This window comes from Procambarus clarkii, chromosome 6, assembly GCF_040958095.1.
Source record: "Procambarus clarkii isolate CNS0578487 chromosome 6, FALCON_Pclarkii_2.0, whole genome shotgun sequence".
Taxonomy (NCBI): domain Eukaryota; kingdom Metazoa; phylum Arthropoda; class Malacostraca; order Decapoda; family Cambaridae; genus Procambarus; species Procambarus clarkii.
Window position 1 is genome coordinate 10,868,723 of NC_091155.1, and position 21,477 is coordinate 10,890,199.

Here is a 21,477-nt window from a genome sequence, read left to right on the forward strand (position 1 = left end):
CTGAGCAATGCAGGAGATGTAGGGTCTCTCATGACTTTAAGGCAAAAGGTAGTGTTGACTTGCATGATTCTCTCTAGAATGGTTGGAAGCTTCAGTTCTTCCCGCATGTTGATGATTCTTGTGCATCTTGGGGCACCAAGAATTATCCTCATGGCTTCATTCTGTACTACTTCAAGTTTGTCCAACATAGAGGAGGGGAAATTAATTAAGTGTAGAGCATTATAATCAACGAGAGATCTAACAAACATCATATAGAATAGTCTAGCATATTTAATATTAATACCAATATTCTTACCTGTAAGTGTTTTCAATGGTTTTAGTCTTTCTTTTAACCTACGGGTTTTCTCTTGGGGATGGAGAACTCTGGATTTAGTTATAGAGATAACAAGACCACATTCAATGCTTTTAGCAGCGAGTGAATAAAGTAGAGCTTGCAGTCTAGTTCGGGAATTTGCAACAATGCATATGTCATCGGCTAAACAAATGACAGCTTCGTCAGGTAGTGTGGGAATATCAATTGTTAATTTGTGCATCAGAACATTGAACAGTGTAGGACTTAGCATTCCACCCTGAGGTGTACCCAACTCAAAGGGTGCACAAAGTTTACTTTTGACCCCCTTGAAAAGGACTGAGGCGGTTCTGTTACTCAGGTAACAGAATGAGCCATGTCAACAGTCTTCCCTTAACTCCAAAAGAGGCTAGCTGTTCTAGGATTATTTCTCTGTTTGCTGTATCAAAAGCAGTATCACCAAGAATTATCCTCATGACTTCATTCTGTACTACTTCAAGTTTGTCCAACACAGAGGAGGGGAAATTAATTAAGTGCAGAGCAATATAATCAACGAGAGATCTAACAAACATCATATAGAATAGTCTACCATATTTAATATTAATACCAATATTCTTACCAGTAAGTGTTTTCAATGGTTTTAGTCTTTCTTTTAACCTACGGTGTAAATCATTTACAATGTCACTGTTAATACCAACTCCAAGGTATTTGTGCTGCCTACACGTTTCAATGTTCTGGTTGTTGACCTTGAAAGTTATAGGGACATGAGTTTTCTCTTGGAGATGTACTGTAGGGGGTTCCAGGTAAACTCTACGGCCAAATTTTGTTTGTTTTCAAAATTATACATTTTTCAAAGACCATTTTCTGAGAATATGTTTTTTTTTTAAATTTATTAAGAGTTCTTATGGGGAAAATTCAAAATTTTTCAGAGTTCAGTTTTATGAATATATTTCAGAGTTCATATTATCACAGGAGTTTATTTAAGAGTATATGATCAAAATTTGAAAAAGTCCATTTTCAGAGAATATTGTCATAGAAGTTTTGTTAAGGAAAACAGACATCTTAGCCATGACTTTTAGTTTTTATATCTATTTGCAGCTGTTATTGTGTAAAGACCGAAATTGAACAGAGACCAGTTTAAACACCGAAAATTATTCAGAGACCATATGAAGACCGATTTTCAACAGAGACCATTTGAAGATCTATTTTCTTCAGAGTCTATTTAAGACAGAGATTATGTTAGACTCATATATTGTCAGAGTCCAGTAAAGACAGAAAATCAGTAAATTCGTCAGTGTCCAGTAAAGATAAAAAATTAGCCAGAGTGCAGTAAAGACTGAAAATTAGCCAGAGTTCAGTTTAAGCCCCAAAATTCGTCAGAGTCCAGTTCAAGACAAAAGTTAGTCAGAGACCATTTTAAGACCGAAATAATTCAGAGTTTTACTTACACCTACATTCTTAAAGAGTTCTTATGAAAGAAATTCAAATATTATCAGAGTTCAATTGAGACCAAAAAAATTTTCAGAGTTCAGTTTTATGAAAATATTTCAGAGTTCATATAATCATAGAAGTGTATTTAAGAGTGTAAGACAGAAATTTGAAAAAGACCATTTTCAGACCAAAATTTGTTAGAGACCGCATTTATAAGTGTAGTTTTGTTACTAACAGCCCAATGTTAGCCCAATTCTAGTCAGTCATATTTCGTACATTGTAAAATAGATCAAGTCAATAAGCAAGTTCTAGCTCCTGTCCCCCATTTTAGTCCCCTTGTACGAACAGTACGAACTGTTCAATCCCACTGAAATTTTAAACAGTCACTTTTCAGACGTAGTATATCAAATCAAGTCAGTAAGCAAGTTCCAGCTCATGTTCCCGCCCTACTATATCCCCGTAACTTCTTTACTAACAGTCCAATCCCCCTAAAATTTTAAACGTCATATTTCAAACATAGTACAATACGACGATTTAGTTACCGAGCTCCAGCTCTCGTCCTCGACCTTAGTTTCCACTTGTATCTTTGTTAATAACCCATCAATTTTCCTGAAACTTAAATCCCTCATACATTTAATGAATAAATAAAGGAAACACTGTTAACAAACTCTAGCTCCTGTTCCTTATCTTAGTTCCATCTCATATCTTTGTTAATACCCGAACAATTTTCTGAAATTTAAACTTGACATACTTTTAAATGAGCAAGTAAAGAAAAAACAATTACCAAGCTCCAGCTTCTTCCCCCCACCTTAACTCTTTCTCATATTTCGTTACTAGCAGATCAATTTTACTGAAATTTAAAACCCCTGTATTTCAGACACAGTAAATAAGATCCAAACAATTACCGAGTTCCAGTTCCCTACCTTAGTTCCCTCTCGTATCTTTTTTAGTATCAAACCAAATCCCTTAAAATTTAAAACGTAGCTATTTCAGATGCAGTAAGTAAGGCCAAGGTAATTACTGAGTTTCAAATTTTGTCCTATTCCTTAGTTCGCTCCTGTAAATTCACTACTATCAGTCCAAATTCCCTGAGATTTAAAAAAAAAGCACTACATTTCAGACCCCTAGTAAAATAAATCAGAGCAAATTACCGAGTTTCAGCTCTCATCTCCTGCCTTAGTTCGCTCCTGTAAATTTACTACTATCAGTCCAAATCCCCTGAGATTTAAAACCCAACTACATTTCAGACCCCTGTAAAATAAATCAAAAAGCAAATTACAGAGTTTTAGCTCTGGTCCTCCAATTTTAGTTCATCAAATTAATTTGGATCAAGTCCCTCTCCAGTCTATCAAAGTAAACATCATGACCTTTAATACCCTATTTGTACTCAGCTATGTAAATAATCATCAACGTGCTAATATTTACGCGATCAGATCGCACCTTACCTTTTGTTTACTCAACAAAGCAATAATCACACTTTCAGAAATCACACCTTTCCTTTTTCCTCCCTCACCTTTCCCCCCTTACCTTCCTAAACTTCTTTTCGTCCATATCTCCCCCACACCCTTTACTTTCCCCCCTTACCTTCTCATCCCTTACCTCCCCCTTCATCTTGCCCATTTCCCAACTTATCCAACCCTTCAATAATCGTATTTGTATATTTTATCTATATTCAATGTGTTCTTTGCACACTCTCCTATGTTTTCTATTTTCACTCCATGTTCAGCAAGTATTTCCAGCATGTTCAGTTCATATTTTTCACCAGTTTTCTCCATTATTCTGTGTTTTTGCCATTTTCCCCGTATGTTTACTGTGTTCTTTGTCATGTTTTCATGTACATCACATGTTCTCTGTACAACTTTTATACTTAATATTCATGTTCTCAATGTTTTTAGCATATTCTTCACAAGTTCATATTCCCCGCATATACACTGTGTTCATCTCACTCTCGTTCATGTTCTCTACAAGTTCCCCTCATGTTCTTAGCATATTATTCACAAGTTCACTGTTCATTCTTTGTATTCCTTATATTCTTTGTCATGTTTTCATGTTCTCTGCAAGTTCATATTCCCCGCAAGTTCACTGTCTTCATCGCATTCCCTTACTTATTCTTTAAAATCAAATGAACCAAGACATTCTTTTCTTAACGTTCATTAACTAAAATCATTCGCCATTCAACTACAAACATAGTCACTTTCGTCATTTCTCAACTAAACTTATTATCCAATCAACTAAAAATAGTCAGGATTAACCTCGTTCAACACTGTTCTTAACTAAAATGACCTTTCTCTTAGCTATTAAAAATTGGCAAAGGAAACTTTCCAACACTGATCATAACTAATTTATCCATCGTCAATCAACCACGTTCATCATTTTTTAACTAAAATTACTCGTCAATCAACTGAAAATAGTCAGGATTAACCTCGTTCAATATTGTATTTAACTAAGATAACCTTTCACTTCGCAAAAATAGTCAAATGTAACTTCTTTCAGTACTTTCTCAACAGCCATTATGAGTAAGAGTCAAGTAAGAAAAAATTGCCAAAGATATATTTTATCGCTGTTCTTAACTGACATTATGCTTTGTGGAGCATAAAAAATAGTCACTGTGTAGCCTCTTTCCAACACTGTTCTTAACTTAACTAACCTTTCACTTCGCTACAAATAGTCAAATGGAACTTCTTTCAGCACTTTTGTAACTAAAATTATGTGTCGTTAATAAGAAAAATAGTCAAAGACACCCTTCAAGACATCAAAGATACACTCTACAAGACATCAAAGACACTCTTCGAGACATTAAAGATACACTCTTCAAGACATCAAAGACACTCTTTGAGACATCAAAAATACTCTTCGAGACATCAAAGATATCAATGACACACTCAAAGACGTCAAACTTTTACTCATGTCCTCAAAAAGTTATTCTCAGAGTGATTAAAAGGTATTCTCAGTCATCAAAGTTATTCTCAGTCATCAAAAGTTATTCTCAGAGTTATCAAAAGTTATTCTCAGAGTCATCAAAGGTTATCTCTAAATCACTTTCGTTCATTAAAGTAATTCTCTAAGTCATCAAAAGTTGTTCTCTAAGACATCGAAGTTATTCTCAGTCATCAAAAGGTATTCTCACCTCCGCAAAAGTTGTTCTCTAAGTCACCTTCGTTATTCAGAGAAGCTTTCTAAGACATCTTCGTCCATCAAAGTTATTCTCAGAAACATCAAAAGTTATTCTGAGAGCTATCAAAAGTTAATCTCAGTCATCAAAAGTTATTCTTAGAGCTATCAAAAAGTTATTCTCAGTATTCAATGTTGTTCTCTAAGACATCAAAGTTATTATCAGAGCCATCAAAAGTAATCTCAGTCATCAAAGTTGTTCTCTAAGACATCAATGTTGTTCTCTAAGACAACCTCAGACATAAAATATCTCTCCAAAATATAACTAGTTCAGCTTTTCATATTAAACTTGCACTTCTGTTAAAATATATATCTAACCTAACCTAATCTATTTTATCCTATTCCTCCCCTAACTAATGTAACTTACCTAATCAAATTTACCTAACATAACCTTACTAACCTAATGTAACTTACCTAACCTAAGTTACATAATCTAACTTAACCTAACCTTCTTATCTTGAGGTTATCTTGAGATGATTTCGGAGCTTTTAGTGTCCCTGCGGCCCGGTCCTCGACCAGGCCTCCACCCCCAGGAAGCAGCCCGTGACAGCTGACTAACACCCAGGTACCTATTTTACTGCTAGGTAACAGGGGCATAGGATGAAAGAAACTCTGCTCATTGTTTCTCACCGGCGCCTGGGATCGAACCCAGGACCACAGGATCACAAGTCCAGCGTGCTGTCCGCTCGGCCGACCGGCTCCCTACCCTACCCTAACCCTAACTTAACCTACCCTAACTTAACTTGCATAACCTAACCTATCCTAACTTAACTGACCTAACCTAACCTATCCTAACTTAATGTACCTTGCCTAACTTGCAAAACCTAACCTATCCTAACCCAGCATAACTTAACTTGCATAACCTAACCCAACCTAACTTAACATAACTTAACATAAATTACCTAACCTAGGAGAAGAGTTTGTTAACTGTGTTTTCTTAATTTACTCAGAAGGATGGGGGGTTTAAATTTCAGGAAAATTGATGGGTTATTAACAAAGATATGAGAGGAAAGTAAGATCGAGGACGAGAGCTGGAGCTCGGTAACTAAATTGTCGTATTGTACTACATTTGAAATATGATGGTTTAAAATTTCTGTGGGATTGGACTGTTAGTAAAGAAGTTACGGGAAAATAGTAAGGCGGGGACATGAGCTGGAGCTTGCTTACTGACTTGATTTGATTTACTACGTCTGAAAAATGACTTTAAAATTTCAGGGGATTGGACTGTTCGTATTGAATATATGCCAAGGGGACTACGGTGGGGGACAGGGGCTAGAATTTGCTTATTGACTTGATCTAGTTTACTACGTACAAAATATGGCTGATTAGATTTGGGCTAACATTGGGCTGTTAGTAGCGAAACTACACTTATAAATGTGGTCTCTAACAAATTTTGGTCTGAAAATGGCCTTTTTCAAATTTCGGTCTTACACTCTTAAATACACTTCTATGATTATATAAACTCTGAAATATTTTTATAAAACTGAACTCTGAAAAAAATTTTGAGTCTCAATTGGACTCTGATAATATTTGAATTTCTTCCATAAGAACTCTTTAAGAACGTGTAAGTAAGTAAAGTAAAAAAGTTACTGTAAAAAAATGTGTAAGTAAAACTCTGAATTATATCGGTCTTAAAATTGTCTTTGACTAACTTTTGTCTTGAACTGGATTCTGACGAATTTTGGGGCTTAAACTGGACTCTGATGAAAATTGCTCTGAAAATGGTCTCTGAATAATTTTTGTCATGAACTGGACTCTGGCTAATTTTCGGTCTTTACTGGACACTGACTAATTTTTGGTCTTTACTGGACACTGACGAATTTACTGATTTTCTGTCTTTACTGGACTCTGACAATATATGAGTCTAAAATAATCTCTGTCTTAAATAGACTCTGAAGAAAATCGGTCTTCATATGGTCTCTGAATTTCTTTTCTTCATTTAAACACTTTTCGGTGTTTAAACTGGTCTCTGTTCAATTTCGGTCTTTACACGATAACAGCCGCAAGTAGATATAAAAACTAAAAGTCATTGCTAAGATGTCTGTTTTCATTAACAAAACTTCTATGACAATATTCTCTGAAAATGGACTTTTTTCAAATTTTGGTCATATACTCTTAAATAAACTCCTATGATAATATGAACTCTGAAATATTTTCATAAAAACTGAATGAAAAATTGTGAATTTTCCCCATAAGAACTCTTAACAAACTTCTAAGAACATATTCTCAGAAAATGGTCTTTGAAAAATGCATAAATTGAAAACAAACAAAATTTGGCCATAGAGTTTACCTGGAACCCCCTACAGTCCACCGTCATGGGGATTTTATAGCATCACGTAGTTAGCTTTTTTGACACACTGTACTCCACTTCATATAGTCTAGGGTAGCTGCACTAATGCAGATGTACCTCATGTATTAATACAAAAAAAATCCACCATCCTCTTCCCTAATTTAACTGGAAAGCCGACAGTCCAGCGTCCTCTTTTTCCCAAAAAAAGAGGACGTTGGACTGCCATCCCTACTAGTGACCAGTGCCCGTACTCTACCCACTTACAGCATGACCAGTGCCCATACTCTACCCACTTACAGCATGACCAGTGCCCATACCCTACCTACTTACAGCATGTCCAGTGGTCGTACTTACAACAATGCTGGCCACACAGACACTCCGGCACAATATAGGATGATGCACCAGCGACAGGCTTCAAGTATATCAGATATATCTCCATATATTAATTTCTGATAATATTACTTTATATTATCTGAACATTTTACATATTACAACGTCTTACCTTGAGGAATGAGGTCTTTAATGCGTGCATTTGTTTCCTTTTCCACAGCGGCGTTGATCTCTTGACGCACCGCCTCGTCCTCATCAAAGTTCACAGTCTTGCAAGAAGTGAGAAACTTCTCTCTTAGCATGTGGTCAAAGTCACTCAGCAGAGTCATCTTCTCAGAAACATACGCCATGTTGGATGTCCTCAGCTCATAGTCAGCAACTTCTCTCTGTATGGTGAGAAATGTGTCATACTACTCTCTGTATGGTGAGAAATGTATCATACTACTCTCTGTATGGTGAGAAGTGTATCATACTACTCTCTGTATGGTGAGAAATGTGTCATACTACTCTCTGTATGGTGAGAAATGTATGATACTACTCGTTGTATGGTGAGAAATGTATGATACTACTCACTGTATATTGGGAAATGTGTCATACTACTCGTTGTATGGGGAGAAATGTATGATACTCGTAAGTAGTGATATGGTGAATAGTGAGCGGTAACACAACCAGCATAAATTCTTGAAAGTGTAGGAAAATTGGCCACGTGGAAAATTTGAAACGCATAATTCAGTGAATAGTGAGATAACACACACCAGACTGTACAACGGCCATGAGGCTTTACCTGTGTACACACTCGGTAGGCTGTTATACCTGCTTGATGAGATTCTGGGAGTTCTTCTACTCCCCAAGCCCAGCCCGAGGCCAGGCTTGACTTGTGAGAGCTTGGTCCACCAGGCTGTTGCTTGGAGCGGCCCGCAGGCCCACACACCCATACAGCCCGGTTAGTCCAGCACTTATCTTAGAATACAGTCTGTGAAGGGTCGCCCTCCCCCCTTTTACCACTGGTCAACAACCATCGGTCCACTGCCTTATTACCACTAATGACCAGGAGCTTCATGGTCAGAATGCCTTTAGTAAAGATGTGCACAGAAAGCAACAAGGAAGTAGATCACCACCAGAGCTTACAGTGCCAACTATGTTCAACAGCCATACACAGTAAATATGCCAACATGTCAAATAATGCCAGGAAAATCGGTCCCAGAGACCACTCGATGTACTGGTTCTGTAAAAAAGGATAATATTACTGTCTTGAAGATGATGCAATTCTGGATAAAACCCCAGCAGAGGACAGCGAATCACTTCTAACTGCCTGCATGGAAATCTCCAATGTTTTCAAAGACATTCTCAAGGACACCCAGGCAGAACTAGAATTGGAGCTACATTTCAGCGAGCCGGGATCCGGATGCGATGTTGGCGTCGGGGCAAGATGCGTTTTTGCCGCCGGTGCCGGATGCAATGTTGGCGCTGGGACCGATGCTATGCTGGCGTCATATGCGAAGTTGGGGTCGGTCGCGGTATCGGCACCTGAACTGGCTGCAATATTGGCGCCAGGGTTTTTGAAACAAACAAAACAAGGATCCAAATTCTGCCGATATTATTAATGGGGTAACTGGAAACATGGGATATCGGGGAGAACAAATGGACTGTATGTAACTGTGACTATGACTATGTAAGTTGTCTGTGCGTGGGAGGGACTGTCCGTTCTATCACTGTAACACTAATATGTCCGAATAGGACATATTAGTGTTACAGTGATAGAGCACGGATCATAGTTATCACAAAGTGTAAAACTACATTTCGAAAAAAAAAATACAGTGAGGCCATTAGAACTTTGTGTTTAATAGAGAATAACCACCTCTCACCAGCCCACGTGGGAACGTAGTGCCTACACTAGGCCATACACCAGGCTCAAGTCTATATATACTTACCTCGGTATACTTAGAACATTGTGAACAGTGATAGAGTAAATAGTGAACGGTAACAAAACAGGCACAAAGGCTTGAAAGTGTAGGTAAATTGTCATGTGGAAAATTTGGAACGTATAATTCAGTGAATAGTGAGGCAACAAACACACCAGCCTGTGTGTACAGGAACCACGAGGCTTGTGTACACACTCGGTAGGCTGTGAAGGGTCGCTCCCCCAGCCCTTTACCACTGGTCAACAACCACTGGTTATTGTCTACCACCACAACTGACCAGAAACATTGTGGTCAGAATGCCTTTAGTAAAGATGTGCACAGAATGCAACAAGGAAGTAGATTACCACCAGTGCTTCCAGTGCCAACTATGTTCAACAGCCATATACAGTAAATGTGCCAACATGTCAAATAATGCCAGGAGAATTGGTCCCAGAGACTACTCGGTGTACTGGTTCTGCAAAAAGGATAATATTACTATCTTGAAAATGATCGCAATTCTGGATAAAACCCCAGCAGAGCACAGAGAATTACTTCTAACTGCCTGTACGGAAATCTCTAATGTTTTCAAACAAATTGTCAAGGACACCCAGGCAGAACCAGAATTAGAGCTACATCTCAGTGCACGTCGGGGCCGGATGCGTTGCTGGCGGCAGGGCCGGATGCGATGTTGGCGGCGGGGCCGGATGCGACGCTGGCGTCGGGGCCGGATGCGACGTTGGCGTCGGGGCCGGATGCTATGCTGGCGCCGGACCCGACGTTGGGGTCGGGTCCGGTATCGGCGCCTGAACCGGGCGCGATATTGGCGCCAGGGATTTTGAGACAAACAAAACAAGGTCCCAAAATCTGCCAATATTATAAATGGGGTATCTGTAAGCATGGGATATCGGGGAGAACAAATGGACTATGTAAATATGATCATCCCAGAAAGTGCAGAACCCTTCTTAGTACAGGTAAATGTACCAAAAGCTGTCATCTCTTTTACCCAGAACTGTGCAAGAACTCTTTAAATTAGAATGAATGTTTCAACACACAATGTCCAGCTTTTCATATAAAAGGTACCAAGCGAATAAGACAGACACACCACTTCGATGAAAGCAACCACAACACTATTTACCAGGATGATTTTTTAGCAAAAGGAGAAGAATGGCTAAAAATGTCCAGACTCTACCATCAACTCGGTCAAATGCTAGAGAGGACGCAAACACAGTGGCCTCCTTACCAGAGCCTCATATATTAACACCAAGTAAAGCATCCAGCACTTCCACAAACATAACATCATTTCTAATTTCCCAACATTCAGGGTATAAAAACACGCAAATGTAACAAAGTGCATTTCATAGATGGCCTCTTACATAAGGCAAATGCAGTGTTTGCAGCCCTAACAGAAACTCACACCAAGGACTACCATAATGGTGAAATATGGATTTCGGAGTACAATCTTTTCAGATGTGACAGGAAACACAGGCTACAGGGTGGGGTCAGCCTCTATATCAAGGACACACTCATCTGTACTGAGCTGTTAAACACCACAAATGATATGGTGGAAGTGCTGATAATCAAAATAGTGATCTTAAATGTAGTTATTGTCCTTGTATATAAGTCACCGGAGGCAAATCATCAGTAGTTTAAAGACCAGCTAATGAAAATAGAGCACTGCTTGGAAAACCTCACAAATCCAGCCCCAGACATCATCATGCTTAGGGACTTCAACCTACGGTACCTGAAATGGAAGACCATAGCTGATACGGTTGTATCAGAGAGAATTACAGGAAGTAGCCTAAATGAACAGGCACATGCAAATGACCAGCTATGGATGTGCGACAGGTTTGCCTTAAACCAGCATATAGTAGAACCAACTAGGAAGGAGAACACGCTGGACCTCATTTCACTAATAATAATGAATTGATCTGGAACATAATGATTACAAATACCTGTTACTCGGATCACAACTTAATTGAAGTTCTGACTAGCATGGGGAATAGACCTTCAAAACCAGTCCCGATTCTCGATGGAGGAGATTTCAACAAATTCAACTTCAATAAACAGATACAGATAACAGATAAATCAACAGATAAACTTGGAGCAAATAAACCAAGACTTCACAGAAATAAGCTGGGAAGAACAGCTAGAAAATGCACACCTGAACCAGTGCCTGGAAAAAATAAGCTCAGTAGCACTAGAAATATGTTCAAACCGCATACTCCTAAGAAAAAAGAGGAAGAGATGCAGATTGGAACGGGAACGTCGTTCCCTCTATAGGCGAAGATAACGAATCGTGGAACAACTTGAGAGTCGCACCCTATCTCAAGAACGGCAAAGAATGTTAGGTAGAGAAATAGAAACAATTGAACTAAAGCTACAAGAATCATACAAAACCCAGGAGAGGCAAAGAGAAATAGAAATGGCCATCAGTGAAATAGAGAGAAATCCGAAATATTTCTTCTCCTATGCAAAATCAAGATCAAAATCCACTTCTAGTATCGGACCCCTGCGAAAGGGAGATGGAACTTTCACAGATGACAACAAAGAAATTAGCGAAATACTGAGGAATCAGTACGACTCTGTTTTCAGCGAGCCACTGAACACACTAATGATTGATAACCCCAAAGGAATTTTTCATGGATATGATACCAACATCAAATCATATATCAGATGTCACCCTATCACCACTGGATTTTGAAGTAGCCATAGACAGTATGCCTATGCACTCTGCACCAGGCCCGGATTCTTTGAACTCTATATTCATCAAGAACTGTAAAAAACCTCTGTTGCAGGCCATTTACATTCTTTGGAGACAAATCCTGGATACTGGCATTATCCCTGATATATTAAAAACAGCAGAGATAGCACCGCTCCATAAAGGAGGAAATAAGGCAGAGGCAAAAATTACAGACCGATAGCACTAACATAGGGAGCCGGGAGGACAGCACACTGGACTTCTGATCCTGTGGTCCCGGGTTCGATCCCAGGCGCCGGCGAGAAACAATGGGCAGTTTCTTTCACCCTATGCCCCTGTTACCTAGCAGTAAAATAGGTACCTGGGTGTTAGTCAGCTGTCACGGGCTGCTTCCTGGGGAGAAGGCCTGGTCGAGGACCGGGCCGCGGGGACACTAAAAGCCCCGAAATCATCTCAAAATAACCTCAAGATGACATCACATATCATAAAAAATTTTGAGAGAGTGCTAAGAAGTAAGATCACAAAATACATGGAATCACAGCATCTCCATAACCCCGGACAACATAGTTTCAGAACAGGGCACTCTTGCCTGTCACAGTTCCTGGACCACTATGACATGGCACTAGATGCAATGAAAGACAAACAAAACGCTGATGTAACTTACACAGATTTCGCAAAAGCCTTCGACAAATGTGACCATGGAGTTATTGCACATAAAATGCGTTCAAAAGGAATTACCGGAAAAATGGATCTTCAATTTCCTGACTAATAGAACCCAATGTGACTGAGCTCTTCACGGCCCAGGGTATCAGGTCGGGGCTGTGTTCGTTAGGGTATCAAGTCGGGGCTGTGTTAGGGTATCAGGTCGGGGCTGTGTTAGGGAATAAGGTCGGGCTGTATTTGGGTATCAGGTCGGGGCTGTGTTAGGATATCATGTTGGGACTGTGTTAGGGTATCAGGTCGGGGCTGTGTTAGGATATCAAGTCGGGGCTGTTTTAGGGTATCACGTCGGGGCTGTGTTTAAACATCAGGTGGGGCTGTGTTAGGGTATCAGGTTGGGGCTGTGTTTAAATATCAGGTCGGGGCTGTGTTAGGGTATCAGGTCGCGGCTGTGTTAGGGTATTAGGTCTGGACTGTGTTAGGGCTTCAGGTCTGGGCTGTGTTTGGGTATCAGGTCGCGGCTGTGTTAGGGTATCAGGTCGCGGCTGTGTTAGGGTATCAGGTCCGGGCTGTGTTAGGGTATCAGGTCGGGGCTGTGTTAGGGTATCAGGTCGGGGCTGTGTTAGGGTATCTGGTCAGGGCTGTGTTAGGGTATCAGGTCGGGGCTGTGTTAGGGTATCAGGTCGGGGCTGTGTTAGGGTATCAGGTAGGGGCTGTGTTAGGGTATCAGGTCGGGGCTGTGTAAGGGTATCACGTCGGGGCTGTGTTAGGGTATCAGGTCTGCGTCCCACTTTCCCTCTTCTTTCCTACCTACGTTTGGCCTGTCTCCCATCTTCATTTTGTCCTGGAGAGATATTATCTGTCCCTTCTGGTACTAGATTGGTTCCTGGATCGTTTCAACGTTTCCTGCATGATGTTCCTCATGGTCCTGGTGTAGATGTTCCTCATGGTCCTGGTGTAGATGTTCCTCATGGTCCTGGTGTAGATGTTCCTCATGGTCCTGGTGTAGATGTTCCTCATGGTCCTGGTGTAGATGTTCCTCATGGTCCTGGTGTAGATGTTCCTCATGGTCCTGGTGTAGATGTTCCTCATGGTCCTGGTGTAGATGTTCCTCATGGCCAGGTGTAGATGTTCCTCATGGTCCTGGTGTAGATGTTCCTCATGGCCAGGTGTAGATGTTCCTCATGGTCCTGGTGTAGATGTTCCTCATGGCCAGGTGTAGATGTTCCTCATGGTCCTGGTGTAGATGTTCCTCATGGCCAGGTGTAGATGTTCCTCATGGTCCTGGTGTAGATGTTCCTCATGGTCCTGGTGTAGATGTTCCTCATGGCCAGGTGTAGATGTTCCTCATGGTCCTGGTGTAGATGTTCCTCATGGCCAGGTGTAGATGTTCCTCATGGTCCTGGTGTAGATGTTCCTCATGGCCAGGTGTAGATGTTCCTCATGGTCCTGGTGTAGATGTTCCTCATGGCCAGGTGTAGATGTTCCTCATGGTCCTGGTGTAGATGTTCCTCACGGGCCAGGTGTAGGTGTTCCTCACGGGCCAGGTGTAGATGTGCCTCACGGGCCAGGTGTAGGTGTTCCTCACGGGCCAGGTGTAGGTGTTCCTCACGGGCCAGGTGTAGATGTTCCTCACGGGCCAGGTGTAGATGTTCCTCACGGGCCAGGTGTAGATGTTCCTCATGGGCCAGGTGTAGATGTTCCTCACGGGCCAGGTGTAGATGTGCCTCACGGGCCAGGTGTAGGTGTTCCTCACGGGCCAGGTGTAGGTGTTCCTCACGGGCCAGGTGTAGATGTTCCTCACGGGCCAGGTGTAGATGTTCCTCATGGGCCAGGTGTAGATGTTCCTCACGGGCCAGGTGTAGATGTTCCTCACGGGCCAGGTGTAGGTGTTCCTCACGGGCCAGGTGTAGGTGTTCCTCACGGGCCAGGTGTAGATGGAACACCTCTATTCCCAGGACACCTTCCATAGACTGTCATGTACTGTAATTTCTGCCTGGGGAACATAACTGCTCCTTCACTAGCAGGATGTACCTGGGACTCTGACAGCTGTGATTCCTACCTGGTAATTCATCGCCTGTTTGCCTATTCGTGAGTGCCAAATGTCAGGGACTTACTTTAGCTGTGACTTCCTTAAGGAACACCACCTAATGCTACTGTTACTGAGCTCTCTTACAATTTATTATTGTGACTCCGTATTATTACTTACTCCTCCAGAAGCGACTCCAGTAGAACCAGCCACTCCAGGTGGTACATATTATATTAAGAACATACATATTGTTATTATTGTATACCATTCCCTTCAACGTCTTAATATATCTGGACCTTATACAGTTACTACATCAAACTCATCACGCACATCCACTCCTGCCATATAACAATCCATGGAGGACAGAAGAAAATGTATACATGTTGGTTAGCATTGCAAATGTGTGGCCTCGTATGTGGTAGAAAATAATAATAATAAACAAATAAAAAAACATGTAATAAATACTAGAAATATAATTTTAATATTTATATTAACATTTAATGAATATTTTTATGAAAAAGACTTTTCATTCCAAAATAATAAAGAGGACAATATATAGTACCTTGAAGTCTTTAACAAGGTCATGAAAGGCATTAAGGAGAGCATCATTATCCTGTGAGAGATGCATGAGAGACCTCATCTCCCTGGCAGTGTTGCCAGACGCCCCGGTGTACGTCATCCCCAAGGCTGTCATGATGCTCAAGGGAGAGAAGAACACATTTCCCGAACTCTTCTCGGCCAGTTTCTGTCAATGTAACAAATAAACATATTATCGAGGAGTAATAATTTACTATTTACATGTCTAAACAATACCTAACTATTTTATTAGTGCTGTCTTTAAAACAATACTGGTGAAGGCACATAATGTAGGTCACGTTTGTATGTGTGTGAGAGTAAACTATACGAGGTTTGTGTGTGTGTGTGAGAGTAAACTAATACGAGGTTTGTGTGTGTGTGAGAGTAAACTAATACGAGGTTTGTGTGTGTGTGAGAGTAAACTAATACGAGGTTTGTGTGTGTGTGAGAGTAAACTAATACGAGGTTTGTGTGTGTGTGAGTAAACTATACGAGGTTTGTGTGTGTGTGAGAGTAAACTATACGAAGTTTGTGTGTGTGTGAGAGTAAACTATACGAGGTTTGTGTGTGTGTGTGAGTAAACTATACGAGGTTTGTGTGTGTGTGAGAGTAAACTATACGAGGTTTGTGTGTGTGTGTGAGAGAGTAAACTATACGAAGTTTGTGTATGTGTGAGAGTAAACTATACGAGGTTTGTATGTGTGTGAGAGTAAACTATACGAGGTTTGTGTGTGTGTGTGAGAGAGTAAACTATACGAGGTTTGTGTGTGTGTGAGAGTAAACTATACGAGGTTTGTGTGTGTGTGTGAGAGAGTAAACTATACGAGGTTTGTGTGTGTGAGAGAGTAAACTATACGAGGTTTGTGTGTGTGTGTGTGAGAGTAAACTATACGAGGTTTGTGTGTGTGTGAGAGTAAACTATACGAGGTTTGTGTGTGTGTGAGAGTAAACTATACGAGGTTTGTGCGTGTGTGAGAGTAAACTATACGAGGTTTCTGTGTGTGTGTGAGAGTAAACTATACGAGGTTTGTGTGTGTGTGTGAGAGAGAGTAAACTATACGAGGTTTGTGTATGTGTGAGAGTAAACTATACGAGGTTTGTATGTGTGTGAGAGTAAACTATACGAGGTTTGTGTGTGTGAGAGAGTAAACTATACGAGGTTTCTGTATGTGTGAGAGTAAACTATACGAGGTTTGTATGTGTGTGAGAGTAAACTATACGAGGTTTGTGTGTGTGTGAGAGAGTAAACTATACGAGGTTTGTGTGTGTGTGAGAGAGTAAACTATACGAGGTTTGTGTGTGTGTGTGAGAGAGTAAACTATACGAGGTTTGTGTGTGTGTGAGAGTAAACTATACGAGGTTTGTGTGTGTGTGAGAGTAAACTATACGAGGTTTGTGTGTGTGTGTGAGAGTAAACTATACGAGGTTTGTATGTGTGTGTGAGGGTAAACTATACGAGGTTTGTGTGTGTGTGAGAGTAAACTATACGAGGTTTGTGTGTGTGTGAGAGTAAACTATACGAGGTTTGTATGTGTGTGAGGGTAAACTATACGAGGTTTGTGTATGTGTGAGAGTAAACTATACGAGGTTTGTATGTGTGTGTGAGAGTAAACTATACGAGGTTTGTGTGTGTGAGAGTAAACTATACGAGGTTTGTGTGTGTGAGAGTAAACTATACGAGGTTTGTGTGTGTGAGAGTAAACTATACGAGGTTTGTGTGTGTGAGAGTAAATTATACAAGGTTTGTGTGTGTGAGAGTAAACTATACGAGGTTTGTGTGTGAGAGAGTAAACTATACAAGGTTTGTGTGTGTGAGAGTAAACTATACGAGGTTTGTGTGTGTGAGAGAGTAAACTATACGAGGTTTGTGTGTGTGAGAGTAAACTATACGAGGTTTGCATGTGTGAGAGTAAACTATACGAGGTTTGCGTGTGTGTGAGAGTAAACTATACGAGGTTTGTGTGTGTGTGAGAGTAAACTATACGAGGTTTGCGTGTGTGTGTGAGAGTAAACTATACGAGGTTTGTGTGTGTGAGAGTAAACTATACGAGGTTTGCATGTGTGTGAGAGTAAACTATACGAGGTTTGCATGTGTGTGAGAGTAAACTATACGAGGTTTGCGTGTGTGTGAGAGTATACTATACGAGATTTCACTTTCGTGAATTCTTCTGTATTCTGTGTAATATATATACTAATTTTGCTGACCAATTTCCCGTTGTTTTTCTGACTAATGTGTTCATAAGAACGCGAGAAATATGTGGTGCAATTAAAATCTTCTGATTGATTTAACTAGTAGAAACACTGATTTTTTTTTAGATATATACAAGAGTTGTTACATTCTTGTACAGCCACTAGTTCGCGTAGCGTTTCAGGCAGGTCCTTGGAATACGATCCCCTGGCGCGAAGAATCGTTTTTTCATCCAAGTACACATTTTACTGTTGCGTTAAACAGAGGCTACAGTTAAGGAATTGCGCCCAGTAAATCCTCCCCGGCCAGGATACGAACCCATGACAGCGCTCGCGGAACGCCAGGCGAGTGTCTTACCACTACACCACGGAGACTGTCAACCAAAATCGACACACAAAATAAAATATACAAAAATCAAATCGCAAAATAAAATATACAAAACATTATGTCCCCCAAGGCGAAGGAAGCGGAAGTATCGGGAAAAAGTGCCAAGTCATTACGACTATATAGCACTGGGAAGGGATCCGGATAAGGACTTGGGATGGGACGGGGGGATGGAATGGGGTGCCCAACCACTTGGACGGCCGGGGATTGAACGCCGACTAGTATGAAGCGAGACCGTCGTTCTTCCAACCAGTCCAAATGGTTGGGGAGGAGGGGGTGGGGAAGGTGCAGGACTGTGATATGTAACACATGTGCCACATATATTTTGACTTCACATATATTCAGTCTCATATTCTGACTGTCACATATCACAGTCTGTCTCTGTCTGCCACTGCCACTGCCTCTGTCTCTCTCTCTCTCTCTCTTTCTCTGTCTCTCTCTGCCTCTCTGTCTCTCTCTGCCTCAATGTCTCTATGTCTGTCTCTGCTTCTATGTCTCTGCCTCTATGCCTGTCTCTGCCTCTATGCCTGTTTCTGCCTCTATGCCTGTCTCTGCCACTATGTCTGTCTCTGTCTTTGTTACGACCCTGGATTCTTAACTGGCTCCACCAGAAACCAGAAGTCAAATTGGATTCTTTTATATTGTGATGAGAAAAATAGGTGTTAGTGCAGTCTCTCTAGGCAGATGGAATGCCAGTCACATAAAACAAACAAAAAGTAAAAAAAAAAAGTAAAAAAAAGTTAAACTGCAAGTTGTCTTCACGGTGAGGTAACTGTAGGATAAGACAGAGGGGAAAAAAAACATTTAAAAATACTTTACTTTGATAGAAAACTGACATTAAACAAATTACAAAACAAAATATCCAGGTTTGGCTCTAATACAAAGTGTGCAAAACAAACAAGATGAACAATCAAATTTACATTATGTTAATGTGCAAATAAAATATGGTGTGGGAATACTGTGAGCCAGACTGAATAACTCTGATACCACACCGGGGTATGTCAACAGGTCTACTCAGTAGAGCACTCAGGAGTAATCTGAATCATGGTGGGCTAGGTTGCCCTATTTATATGGAACATTGGCAGTCCAGGTGGTGCTGGTAGTCGTGGATAATTAGGAACTGGCTCACATTAACTGCCTGTTTCGGCCGATGGCATGAACTCTTGGCGACCAGGTGAGGTGGAATGATGGGCTGTGGTGTAAGGGGGGGGAGACTGGTGGTACTGTCTAGACGTCTGGAAAGTAGTTGCTACTCTTGTGGCTGCAGTGCTTGAATATATAGACATGGTATAATAGAATAGGTGATGGTGATGATGGAGCAGGCCGAATCTTTTCCTAGAGATTTTACCGTGACAATATTCATGCAGGGATATTCATGGAAATTTACACGTACTCACTTTACCTATCATTGTGTCTCTCATATTTCGACTAAAGCTATATCATTTGTATGCTTTTTGTCCTTAAAGTATGTATGAGGATGGGTTGAGAATTTCAGTTCAAGCAAAGTATTGAATATGAATTTCAAAACAATAGATTGTAGAGCAGCAACCTCTCACTATGAGGATGGGTTGAGAATTTCAGTTCAAGCAAAATATTGAATATGAATTTGAAATATAAATGTATGTGAAAATAACTGAGCAAAGTATTCAATTGTGAGCAAATACCACCCAGCTCTAAGAATAAATTATTGTGTGTAATGACTGGGTTCTCACAGAAGACCTGCAATAGCCCACATTGAGTTACCCAAAGAGCCAATAGCAATATACTGGCACACCAGTGGCTGAGATAATGACACAAAGTAATGATCTCTTCCATTGTGATACTGTAACCTTGCATTAGGGATCATCGTCTTATCCAAACAATAATCGCTGGGATGGGGGGCTTGCAATGCTAGAGGGGTCATGCATTTATTTCCACTCTTCCCTGATGCCATGACAGCTAGACTGTGATTGGTCCGTTTTGTTCACTGAAGTCTGATTGGATCTGGCATCAGTAGTCAGCTTGGACAAAACATTGAAGGCAGCCAAGCTTTGCTTATGTCTGGTCGTCTCATCTGTTCCTGGAGTCATCCCTGTGTGGATTCGTTGTGGCGATTTCGGCTAAAATCACACAAGATACAATGCCCAGAGGAGCCCTTGTCGAGGACCGGGCCACGGGGACTATGAGCGGCGAAATAATCGCAAGGTAAGGATGACTAGTAAAATTTCCCATAAATTACCCTGCGCTTAAAATCTAAATTTTAAATTAAAAATAAAATCACAGTTATGGAATAAGCTCTTCTTCACTCAATACTTGACTCCTTTAGTATATAATGTGTAGTGTCACTAAACAATATCTCTCCTCAAACACAAGTACAGTGGGGCGAGTCTCCTCTGGTTCATCGGATGATGTCTTAAATAAAATCACCTTTTATACACCTACAAGCAGCCAGTGATTCAGCTCTGGAGCTAGCAGGCGTACATGCTGCAATATGTGCCTTGTCTGCCTTAAGGGGAAACGGGGTAGCTTTTGGAGCTACTTATGATGGCCATGTCCTTACCCCCATCCTAGTCACAGCCCTTAATGATCTTCCATGGTGTCCACGCAGGTGTTATTGGCCCTATTCATCTCTAGGCCTGTTAACCAATCAGAACATACTAGGTCTACTCAAGCTGGCTTTCACTGGTGAAAGCATATATCCTTCTCACCAAGAACTTAGTGTGCCTGAGTCTCACCAGAGGTCTCCACTTAGCCTGTTGCCTGCAGTACTTGAAATAGGTAATTGGGATTTTGTGGTCAGAGAGGAGCAACAACACCCTGTTGTGGACCCTTCTACATACCCTCCCACAGCACTATACACTGGTTTTTACTCCTTGTTAGTGATGCCCCAGGTAGCAATCAGCTCTCAATGATTCCTCCGCAATGGGACAGCACAGGTGTATGTGTTACGAACCTGGGTTCTTAATTGCAAACCAGAGGTCAAATTGAGCTCTAAATAATTACTATACATTAATTCATAGGATTGGATCATATGGGAAGGATATTTAATTGACAATAACATTTATATCATGGCACCTTAAACCTGGGTTATTCATTTATTCCCGTCGTCCTTGTCAAACGTAAGATGAATCTTGTTTCTCACAGAGCATTTAGGCTCTGGGATTGTTGGTTATTAAATATAATATTTTACTAGTTATCAGCTATTCTTAGAATTATTAAAGTAACTAGTAAGAAATGTCTGAGTAAACTTGTGATGATTGTTGCTGTACGATCAGCTAGGTATCCATCCCGGCAGCATACTTAAATGAGCTCGAGCAGCTATGCTCTCTCTTCTCTCTGGCTGGCAGCTGTGGCGTCCTGACTTTTCCTGTGGGGCTCTTTCTTCCTCCTCCTCCTTTCTCCTCTCCCTTTAATCTATGTCCAAGATAAGTACCATATTTATACATTTACCATGCTACCTGGTTAGGTATACTTATAGTTATTTTGTAGTCTAAGCCAGTGTTTTGGTATCACTAAGTGTACTCCATTGTAACTAGTGTATCACGTGGCTC

General features: G+C 40.8%; 1 protein-coding gene across 2 annotated transcripts in view; it reads right to left on the reverse strand.

The window, feature by feature from the left end:
• LOC123754078 (leukocyte elastase inhibitor) overlaps positions 1-21,477 on the reverse strand; it is a 105,806-nt gene that overhangs the window by 55,050 nt on the left and 29,279 nt on the right. For both annotated transcript variants that reach the window (XM_045736236.2, XM_045736237.2), the window contains exons 3-4: positions 15,362-15,544; positions 7,684-7,897 (exon numbers count right to left, since the gene is read on the reverse strand). In XM_045736236.2, the coding sequence (XP_045592192.1) occupies positions 7,684-7,897; positions 15,362-15,544 (397 nt within the window). The remainder of the gene's footprint in view (positions 1-7,683; positions 7,898-15,361; positions 15,545-21,477) is intronic.